The sequence below is a fragment of the Meleagris gallopavo genome, chromosome 20 (assembly GCF_905368555.1).
Source record: "Meleagris gallopavo chromosome 20, MGAL_WU_HG_1.1, whole genome shotgun sequence".
NCBI classification, from domain to species: domain Eukaryota; kingdom Metazoa; phylum Chordata; class Aves; order Galliformes; family Phasianidae; genus Meleagris; species Meleagris gallopavo.
In genome coordinates this window covers 4,581,684-4,592,328 of record NC_139423.1, presented here as the reverse complement: position 1 = coordinate 4,592,328, position 10,645 = coordinate 4,581,684, and the positions used below count along the sequence as shown (strand labels likewise).

General features: G+C 56.3%; 2 protein-coding genes across 8 annotated transcripts; one reads left to right on the top strand and one right to left on the bottom strand.

Annotated features, from left to right (window-relative positions):
• On the bottom strand, positions 1-3,271 carry GALK1 (galactokinase 1). 6 transcript variants are annotated; one of them, XM_085240005.1, is made up of 8 exons: positions 3,063-3,271; positions 2,725-2,914; positions 2,293-2,430; positions 1,872-2,007; positions 1,122-1,303; positions 1,009-1,072; positions 606-768; positions 1-213 (listed from the first exon to the last, which is right to left on the bottom strand). In XM_085240005.1, exons 1-8 carry the CDS (start codon positions 3,225-3,227, stop codon positions 142-144), a joined length of 1,110 nt encoding a protein of 369 aa, XP_085096131.1. In that variant the 5' UTR covers positions 3,228-3,271; the 3' UTR covers positions 1-141. The 6 variants fall into 6 exon arrangements, with proteins under 6 accessions (XP_085096131.1, XP_085096132.1, XP_085096127.1 ...); XM_085240006.1 differs by having other exon boundaries at positions 1,009-1,051; XM_085240001.1 differs by having other exon boundaries at positions 901-1,072; positions 3,063-3,270.
• A 373-nt stretch (positions 3,272-3,644) lies between these two features.
• Positions 3,645-9,924, top strand: LOC104913779 (uncharacterized). Of its 2 annotated transcripts, none has more exons than XM_085239807.1 (16): positions 3,645-3,772; positions 3,978-4,085; positions 4,167-4,239; positions 4,970-5,126; positions 5,200-5,245; positions 5,597-5,655; positions 5,735-5,770; positions 6,745-6,797; positions 7,037-7,169; positions 7,248-7,444; positions 7,536-7,581; positions 7,666-7,731; positions 8,305-8,364; positions 8,447-8,529; positions 8,725-8,819; positions 9,604-9,924. In XM_085239807.1, the coding sequence occupies exons 1-16, from the start codon at positions 3,736-3,738 to the stop codon at positions 9,636-9,638; spliced, it is 1,284 nt and encodes a 427-aa protein (XP_085095933.1). In that variant the 5' UTR covers positions 3,645-3,735; the 3' UTR covers positions 9,639-9,924. The 2 variants fall into 2 exon arrangements, with proteins under 2 accessions (XP_085095933.1, XP_085095932.1); XM_085239806.1 differs by having other exon boundaries at positions 4,967-5,126.
• The last annotated feature ends 721 nt before the right edge of the window (positions 9,925-10,645 follow it).

Here is a 10,645-nt window from a genome sequence, read left to right as displayed (position 1 = left end):
TTTGCCTGTTCCTTTTTGTTTTATTACATTATTCCCCCACCAAGCCTTCCACCCCCAACAGCAGATGGAGGAAGATGCGCTCCAGGCGTTTGTGTTCCTTGGGAAGGAGGTGATCCCAGCAGGGATGCTGTGTTGGCTTCTCTACAAGGGCAGCACCTTTGCCCCATCCGAGGGTTTGGTGATGTAGAAGGTCGCTGTGCCGCTGTACTTCTCCTACAGGCACAGGAGGAGCAGTTAAGTGCAGATCCCTAATGCCAGGAGTATGCACTCACTGCACTAACAACTTTCCCAGCCTGCAGCTCCCAGCACTGAGCTCCTCAATGCCTAGAGATTACTGTTCCCTAGATGGATTTAGCTGCCTCAGAGCTCACCTGGCATTTTTTGCTCTTTTTCTCAATGTAATAAAATCCTTCTGAGGTGCTTTGCAGTCAGCACAGTGCCAAACTGCCCCCCAAGAGTTCAGAGCATCAACGGACACGGGGTGCCCCAGCCCTGAGTGCCTAAGGATCACAGCTTCAGCATCATCACCTGGGGTGGGCATCATTTCCTTGGGGGGTGGTTTGGGGAGCTTTAAGTCAATCTCTGGGCACTTTGCTGCGGTGTACCTGGATGTGCTGCTGGGCTCTCCCTGCAGCCTCGGCCACCAGCAGTGTCACCGTACAGCCCCCAAAGCCTCCCCCCGTCATCCGGCTGCCATACACCCCATCGACCTCCAGGGCTGCTGCCACCAGCTGGTCCAGCTCCGGGCAGCTCACGGCGTAGTCATCCCTAAAATCATCACACACAACAGTTGGGTTGGAAGAGACCTTACAGCCATCCCGTTTCAACCTGCAGCCATGGGCTTGTCGTCCCCCCACCGTATCACATTGTGTAGAAAGCCCCGTGGCGTCACATCCTCACCGCAGGGAGTTGTGGCTCTCCACCATCAGCCTCCCAAACGTGACATAATCCCCATCCCGCAGTGCCTGTGCCGCCCGCGCCGTGCGCTCGATCTCACCAACAACGTGCCTGGCACGGCGGTACACCTCCTCATCCAGCTGGCCCCTGGATGCTGCAGAGACACACACAAACCCTACAGCGAACCCCACGCTGCCTGGAGCTGACGGATGCTCCGTGCCCACCTTCCAGCTCGGCCATGGTGACATCCCGCAGGGTGGTCCTGCCCAGTGCTGCTGCTGCCTCCTGGCACTGCCGCCGCCGCGCGGGGTACTCACTGCCCGTCAGCGTGTGCCGCACGTTGGAGTTGGTGATGAGGACAGCCAGGTTGGCATCACGCAGCGGGACGGGGACAGCATCCAGGGACCTGCGGGGAGGTGACAGCGCCCACCCCCACTGCGGCCACGTGGCACCCAGCAGGGGCAAAGTCTGTGTGGTTTGGGGGGGTGACGCGCTGGAACAGGTTGCCCAAGGAGGTTGTGGATGCCCTATCCCTGGAGGCATTCAAGGTCAGGCTGGATGTGGCTCTGGGCAGCCTGGGCTGCTGGTTGGCGACCCTGCACATAGCAGGGGGTTGAAACTCAATGATCATTGTGGTTCTTTTCAACCCAGCCCATTCTACGATTCTGTGATTCTATGATTCACTCCAGCAGTGTTCACCCTAACCTTCTCAGTTATTAGTCCTTAGCTAGAGCCTATTAGTCCTAAATTAGACCCCATTAGTCTGAAATTAGACCATAACAATTTTGCCTGGGCAATCAGCACAAGGAGGAACCATCTCCTCTGATGCTCCAATGGGACTTTTGGACACTGAGGGCTATCCCCAGCCCCACAGTGGGTTTTCGGGTTGGGGGTTAACACCTCCTAGTGCTCCTGTACGGCTGTGTGTATGTCACAGCCATGGGACCAGCAGGTGGTGCCCAGGAGGTGCTGACCTGCAGTCGATGAGCAGCGCGTGGTTCTCTTTGCCCATCACTGATATGAACTGATCCATGATCCCGCAGGGCATGCCGGCAAACGTGTGCTCTGCCTGCTGGCATGCCAGAGCCTTGGCCACCAAATCACCATCGTCTGTGGCAGGGAGGAGAAGAGCAGGTAAAGAGTGATAGGATGGGCACCACACAGTGTGCCCAGTACTGAGCCTTCGTTCCTCCCCTCGGAGGATTTTCAGTTCACGGGATGTGGGGAAAGCCTTGCGGGATGGGGTTTGCATTTCTGGGGACAAGAGGGTGGGGAGAAGATGCTCCAAATGGAACGCTCCACCCATGGGCTTTAGGGACACGGGCAGCTTGAGTGGGAGCTGTGCCCCATCCCACAGCAGCATTTCCCCAGGACCTCCCCTAGGACGACCCTTACAAAGAAATGGGGCCGCACCGGGGCAGAGCTGCTGCAGGAAGGTGTATGTGGCCACTTCCAAAGAGGCAGAGCTTGAAAGGCCACCGCCCAGGGGGACATCGCTGGAGATCACAGCATTGAAACCTGGCACGGGACCGCCTGTGGGAACAGAAGGGAAGAGAAGGGCCGTGAGTTCCCATAGGACTTGGGGCTGCCCTGCCCCATGGGGATCCCGGCAGAGGGGAGAGCCCCTTCTACGTCCCATTTTAAATGCATGGTGATCCACAGCACTGTGGTCACACAGCTCCTCCAAAGCCTGGTCCCAACAACAGCTGTGGGACGGCACCAATGCTCCATGATGCTCCAAAGGGAACTTTTGGCGTGCGCCAGCCTCCAGCCCACTTGAAGCCCCGTGCTATCAGTGTGACCCTACACGAGAGGCTCCGACCTTACCCCGGTAGTGCTGGATCACACCTTTGACGTAGTTGGCCCAGTGCGGTCGCCCCGGGCTCAGGGGGCGGCTTTGGGTAGGAGCCGGGAACTGCACCCTATGGGGCTCGTCCGCCCCCGGCGCGGTGGTGAGGATGGAGACGGTCCCGTCCTGCGTGGGGGAACCCACCAGCACCGTGCCCAGCTGCAGGGCCTGCGGGGGACACACGTGCTCAGCGCCAGCCCCACGGCCACGTCCCCGGCGGTGTCCCCCAAGGGACAGCCGGTCACAGCCCGCTGGACACCGCAGGGCACGTTCGGGTGGCGGCGGGGGGCCGATGCGGGGCACGGCCCTCCCTTACCATGGGCAGCACGAAGCCGCCGTTGTAGTCGGTGTGCTCGCCGATGAGGTTGACCCTCCCGGGAGCCCACGCAGCCACGACCGCCGCCCCACCGAAGGCCGCCTCGTACGCCTCGCGGGCGGCCGCCAGCAGCGAGCACGGACCCGGTTCCGCCACCGTCGCCATGGCCGCTCCGCTCCTCCCCGCCGGGCGGGGACAGCTGCCCGCTCCGCCCCGCTCCCGGCCCCGACCGCAGCCGCCGGCGGCGGCGGGATTCGAACCCGCGGATCTGAGGGGCGGCAGAACGCGAGTCCCTGTGCGAGACGCGCGCCCCTATAGATGCGTTATGTCTGTTTATACCCATATCCACATCCATATCCATGCCCTATCTATGCTTTATTTTCACTTTATTATCATATGGTTATCTATTGTTATATATCTATCTGTATGGAGATATGTATCCATGTACACGTATGATTATACCTCTACCTACATACAAATATATGCATAATAATAGAAAATGCGATAATATAGAGATAGATACCTACACACTTACATCTATGTTTTTCCTACATACTTAGAGATCTATGCCGACGTGTCACACGCGCATATCCACGTACTGAGCCGCACACCTGATCTGGGTGTGCCCCCCCCCGGGCCGGGCGGTGCCTCCCGGCTGTGCTGCCCCGGGCCAATGGCCGCCAGGGAACCGCTGCTGAGCGCCCTTAAAGGTGAGCACGGGGCTGGGGGGGTCCTATAGCACGAGCTCCCCCCGTTAGGGTCTCCCCATTAGGGTCCCCATGCGCCCTGACTCGCTGTTTGCATTGCACTGTGCCGGGCCGGGAGGAAGTTTCCCTGACTTTCCAGCGGGTTTCTCCCTGCTGGGAGGTCCCAGCGTGGCTCCTATGGGTGCAGCTCTTCCCAATGCCCCCATAGGAGCGGTGCTGCGGCTGCGGGGTGACGGCGCTCCGTGCACCGACGCTTCCCCGCACCTGGCGGCCGCCTGCGCGCTGCTGGAGGGAGCCCTGAGGAAGGGGCTGCGACGTGAGTGGCACCGGGGGGGTGAGGGAATGGAGGGGGGATTTTGCGTGTGGTCGAGGCTCCCCTGCTTGTTTTGTCCTGCAGAGCCGCTGTGGGGCTTCAGGAGAAGGGATTACTGGCAATGCCTGGAGCAGCTTTCCTTCGGGGAGGGCGGGAGGTGAGTGGGGATGGGGGGGGAGCAGGGAGGGGCATGGTGGGGTCACGCCGGCTGAGGGGAGGATGTTTGTCCATATGTTAAACCCCACAGAGCCTGAAGGCTGCCTCAGGGATAAACCCTAAACTGCTTCCCCTCTCTGTAAGCAGGCTGAATCCCAAAACCTACAGTGCTGTCCCATGGGTTAAATCTCAAGACCTTCCCATCTCCCCAGATTCCAACCACTCCAGATGTTCCTCCATCTGTTAACCCCCAAACCCTTCCTTTCTCTCCAAGCAGACCAAATCCCAAAGGCTTCCACATGGGTTAAACCCTAAACCCTTCCCTTCTCCCCCAGACTGAATCCCAAGACTGGATGTTCCCCCTTTTGGTTATATATCGGGGGAAGTTCTTTGCTATGAGAGTGGTGAGGTGCTGGAACAGCTGCCCAGAGAGGCTGTGGATGCCCCATCCCTGGAGGTGTTCAAGGGCAGGTTGGATGGGGCCCTGGGCAGCCTGGGCTGGTATTAAATGTGGAGGTTGGCGGCCCTGCCTGCGGTGGGGGGTTGGAGCTTCGTGATCCTTGAGGTCCCTTCCAACCCAAGCAGTTCTGTGATTCCTCCATGTGTTAAACCCCAAAGTGCCCATAAGCTCCCCCATGTGTTAACCCCCAAACCGTTCCCCTCTCCACATCCTAAAGACAATGCATTCTGCCCCCTATGTTAACCCCACCTCCTCTCCTTTCCCCAAGCAGACCGAGCCCTCTCTCCAGCAGCCTCCATAGAGCCTCCACCTGCACGAAGGCACTGACAGCACAGGGCCGTGGCCGCTGCTTCCTGCGCTCAGCCCTGCAGTGCAAAGTGCTGGCAGTGGCCATGCAGCAGCTGGTGCACAGCCCGCAGCTCCTGGAGGTGCGACGGGTGGGGGCTGCTGGGTTCCTGGTGGCTCTAAGGTGGTTTCATGGAGTCTTGTGCTGTGTTTCAGTTCTATGACTCGTCAGGCTCCATCCTGGGTAATGAAGAGCTGCGGGGTAAGATGCTTTGCAAGTGTTTTCCGTGTTAATTCGTGTACCAAGGATGCTCTGAGGGGTGCACAGACTGTGTGGTCCCTGCACCCCTTAGGAGACCAGGGCGACAGCCTTTCATCTTGGCTTTGATGAATAACCCCAGGTTAACAGCCTCCCTAAGCGCTGGTGCAGCTTCTCAGGAGGCTGCTGAGGGCTGGCTCTGGGTGCTGCTGGGGTGAATTTGGGAGGTTGCTCCCTACAACATCATTAGTGATGCTGCAGATTCGCTCCCTGTGAACCTTGGCTGTATCCCTGAGAGACTGCAGCCACTGGGTCCCAGCAGTAATGCTGCCTCTGTCCCTTCTCCCTCTGCAGAGCCATTCCTCTCCCTGGTGCTTGTGCTGACAGAGGTGGATTTCTCCCTGGACCTGCAGGTGCAGGAATGGATGGCGGGGTGGGGGGCACAGCCCCCTCCTCACCGGCACCAACAGCACTGCACTGCTTTGTTCACAGAACTGCAGCTTCTTGGATGAGAGCTGGCTGCTGCCGGTAAGCACTCCCTGCTGCCGCCTGCTCCGGCCCTTGCTGGGATGTCAGATGGGGAAAACAAGCATTGCTTGGGGTTGCAGGGATGGCAGCACAGCTTCAGCCATCTGCAGTTGGAGGGATGCATGTGGAGCTGCCTCCGTGCCGGGGTTGGAGCTCGCTGGGTGCCTGCGCTGTCACCAGGCGCTGATCCAGCATTGCCCTGGGTGTGTGGGACCAAGCCAAGCAGCACTGACATAAAGGCAGCTTTCCCATGCTGCCTTCCCTGCTTCCTTGCCAAAAAATCATCATTTTTCTGGGATGACACGCAATGCCTGGGTCAGTTGATCTCACTCTTGTGTTTGCTCAATGAAATATTTGTGCGTTCCGAGGCTGTGAGCAGCAGGGATGCCTTGATGGCTTCCAGAAAAATGAAGAGCATCCCTCTGCCGCCTTTTTAACCCCAAAATAAACCCCGAGGAGTAGCCCAATGCTGGGACTGTGGTCAGGAGGCAGAGCTGCTGCCTGACAGTGTTCATGCCTCAATGGACATGAGTGCTCCCAGCTGAACCGGCTGCGTTTTGGGGCTCTGAGTAATGCGATGTGACAGCAAGAGCTGCTGTGAGCAGCCTGGGGCAGGGGCAGCGGCTGTGCAGGGTGAGGGAGGGGGCTCAGAACTCATTTATGGGGCTTATTTGCATGAAATGAGGGAAGGTGGCTGGAGAAACTCCTTTATAAGGCTCACTGTGAGCTTTAGGTCATATCTGTTGGGATTTGTATCTCCAGATCTGGGCTCAACAATGAAGGATGGGATGGGGGCAGGAGGCCACTGATGGTCCTCATGCCACGTCAGGCACTGGGGAGCAGCTCCTGAAGGCCTGGTTTTGTTTCTGTGCCAGAAGTGACCCCCAGGGAGGGGTCCCTGTGTTGCCCCACCTTGGTCACACTGAGTGTCCTGTGGCTTTTCTATGGCTGCTGTCACAGCTGCTCTCTTCCAGGTGTGCGTCATGTATGAGACAGTCCCATGCCGAGCGCTGGGGATGGTGGTGAGGTAGGAGCCATCAGGATCTGGAGACCTGGATGGCCCCAAAAAGGGGCAGATGAGGAGATGAGCACCCCCATAGCTGAGGCTGTGGATGTTTCGGGTGCTTTTCTCCTCCGTTGGTTCCCCATCCATGGGGTGACTGTCCCTCTGTGTATGGGCGAAATGCTGCTGATGGCCCAGAAGGGCTGGGGGGGGTGGGGGGGGGCGGCTTTAGGGCTGAGTTGCAGCTCGGATGCGTCCCCCAGGTACGTGGATGGCCGTGTCATTGTCATTGAGGTGCTTCCCGGGAGCCAGGCAGAGGTGGATGAGGTGGTGCTGGCTGGGGATGTCCTAGATGAGATCAATGGATGCTCCCTGAGGAACGCCTACAGCGGGCAGGTGGGTGGCATGACTTCATCCTCCCCACGGTCCTCCCTTTGTGCCTCCCCTGCATTCTTCTCCCATCCTCCTCTCCAGGCCGGGGCGATGCTGCAGAAGCTGAAGGGACAACCACTGAGCCTCCGTGTGCTGCGGTGGCAGGGGCACGATGGTGAGGTCTATGAGCCCTTGCTGCCCTACCTGGAGGCTGTGAAGGAGAAGGAGCCCCATTTCCAGCTCCAGTGTGGCCCCAGGCGCTGTGACAAGGGGGAGAAGCGGAGGGTGCAGGGGGGCAGGTAAGGTTGGCACCAGGAGGTGAGGGGTCTCTGAGCACCTCCCCCCAGCAACAAGCAGCAGGAGGATCTATGGGTCCTTTTTTCCCCCCAGGCTGCTCTACAACGTGCGGTACCTGGGCCGGATCGGTGTTGGGATGGTGAGAAGATGGGCAGAGATGGGTTGTTTTCTCTTCTGAGCTTGTTCTTCCATGCTTGTGTGTTGTTCCTTCCTGCTGTTCCAGTTTGGAGGCAAAGAGGTGCTGCAGAAAGCCATTCCTGCTGTGCTGGAGAGCAGCTCAGCACCACGGGTGAGCAATGGGCAGCAGTGTGTCCCCAACTGGAGAACTGTGGGGAGGCTGAACCCGGTGCTGGGGGTGTTTTGGGGCTCGGGTGGTGCTGCTGGAGCCTCCAGGAGGTTCTCATGAAATTGGCAAAGAAAGCAGAGCACAGCCCTGGGCTGGGGCCTGGGTGCACGTGGGCAGAGCATGGAGCCAGCCCATGGGTGATCATCTTCTGCTAAGCCCAAGCTGGTGTCCTGAGAGCAGGAACACAGCCACAGTGCTGCTGTTCCATGGATCCACAGTGCTGGAAGATCCTTGGAGGACTGGTGGTCCATGCATATATATATTTTTTTTCATCCTGTTTTTCCTCTTTGTTTTCTTTCTTTTAACCCCACATCTGAAGCACAATGAAGTTGCTCTCTTAATTTGCAGTCCATCTCCCCTTTCCATCAGTGGAACACCAGCAATAGGCAGCTCTGTGTGAAAAGCTGCACTTCATCACTCTGCTCTTGAATAATCTGCCTCGCAAGCAATCTTATTAAAAATAGAGCTCAGGTGCTGTGATCACTGGGGCTTTCTTTTCCCCTTTCTCCTCTCCAGGAGGTTTTATTTGATGTGAAGGAAACGGAAATCCTCGTACAAGAGAAGGCATCTCCCAAGGTGAGCATGGACACCCAATGCTCTGTTTCTGGCTCATGCATTGAGCTGCACAGCCCCTCGTCCCCAATTGTCCCCAATGCAGGTCCTGTTTCGCCACCCCTATCCTGCAGTCTCCTGCGTGGGACGCTGCCTCAAGACCAGCAGTGTCTTTGCATTCTGTGTCCTGTGAGCATCCTTGTGCATGGATCCCCTCCCCACAGCTGAGCAGGGAGCTCTGAGCCAACGCAGGGCTGAGATTGGGCATCCCACCCGATGTGGGGATGCGGGAGTTGGGAGCGCAGGGCTGAGGCAGCGTGGCTGCTCGTGGGATTGCTCTGACATGCTCTCATTGCAGGCTGATGCATTTGTTTCCATATTTAGTGCCTCCCCAGGGAGCCCCAAAGGGAGCACGTTTGACTGCCTGGTGTTTGCATCGAGTTCTGAGCAAGAATGCAAGGAAATCATCCAGAGAATTGGTGAGGGAACGTTTTATTTCTTCAAATATAATTACAGTAAAATGTGGAGTACCAAGAATTGCCATTCCACCACATGCAAGAGCTAGCTTAATTTCTGTTGAGATCACTAAGATGAGTAGATACTTTGATAGTTTGGGGTTGGTTTTCTTTGATTTTTATTTATTTTTTCCCATTTAGAGCAGCTAGACCATTATTTTCAAAAGCAGCTTCTAGGCATTCCCAGACGTTTCATTGTTTTCCACTTGGAGGAAACTTTTGTTTTCGAGGGATGCTATTTTATAACATACTTCTCCTCTAGGAGCTCAGCCCTCTGCTGCAATCCAACACCAGCCCAAGCATCAGTAAATCTCACCACTTACAGTTTCTATTTTTGACTTGCCTAAATGCAAGTTATGCTGCTCCCTGGGTTGGGTGCCCCTTGGGGCTCTTATGGGATGTCCTTGCCACGTGTCCCCCAGCAGGCTGTGCTGTCAGGACATGCAGCTTCACTGTCCATCCCTGCCTTTGGGGTGGCTGAGCAGCGCTCGTGGATTGGAGGCAGCCAGCTTGAGGTGCTGATGGCCACAGCCCAGCCCTGCTCGGTGCTGTGAAACAATTAACTTCACCTTTTAGATGCGGTGAAGCTTAGCAGTGAGGAAAATAGCTGTTTAAAACCTCAGGTCACTTGAAAACATTTTTAGCAGGTGATAAACACGTTGAGCAGTGCCTGTGTTTGGAGCAGAGAAGGAAGGGGTGCTGAGGATGTTGTGTAAGAGCCTGTGGTAATGAGCATTTGTTTCTCCAGCTGCAGGATTTAAACACACCGAGTGGTTTGTCTGATAAGGGAGGGCTGTGGCTCTGCTCTCCTCAGGCTCTGGGGACCCAGCTGTGCAAGATGCAGGGTCTGGCTCCTCAAACTGGAGTTAGAGAGGTATTCTTATACTTGCAGGACATTGCTGTGAAAGGAAGTGCAGCAAAAGCATTTGGTCTTTAAAAAAAAAAAATTGCATGGATAGGCCAGTGCGACTTACTGCGTGCCTTTATAGCTGAACTACTGCTTTTCTCCTTCCTAAAATGCCCCTTTGTCTGCATTTTTCAGTGAAATAAACCAAGCTGGACTAGCTTATATTGCTCCCTGTACAACTTTTGTTTCAGCTTTAGCCCTACTAGCATAGCCTGTTCTTAAGAACTGGCCTAACACTGTAATTTGCATGTTAATTACCTGTTCCAGATGTAGTTTGAGCGGCTTTCCTGTGCCACAACTCTGGCTGTTCCCAGAGAACTACTGAGAAAACCAGAACTGTCAGCAGCTAGCCTGCAGGGTTATCCTCAAGCGCAGGTTTACATCTAATCCCATTTCATCAAAAAAGCTTAGAAGGAAATTGAGAATCTAGCAATTTGCTTAGCAGCCTGAATGCTCTCTGGTTATATAATGAGCGTTTCTGCTTGCTCTGACATGGCTGTTGTCCTGCCCTTAGTCACAGAGTGAGATCCTGCAGGAAGCTGGGAGAGGCAGAGGGCTGCACTCCCACAGCCTGCATCCGCTCACAGCCCTGACCTGGGCAGATGCTGCTGGGTTCACTTTAGACCAGTCCCACCACTGCAAAAAAAAAAAAAAGCTTCCCTTAAATGTGGAAGGAAGGGGGGGGAAAGCAGAAGTTAGTTCTGAAGCTGGGCCTATACTGCTGCCACTGATAAGCAGCTAAGCTTTAAACAAGAGAGCCCCACAGGGAGGAAGGAAGTTGCTTCCTAGCCTGTGCCTGTCAGACTGCTCCTCCTGGCTGAGCAGGAGATGAGTCAGGCCTCCTAAAAACATCAAGGGGAGCCAGAGTGAGGCATTGCTTCAT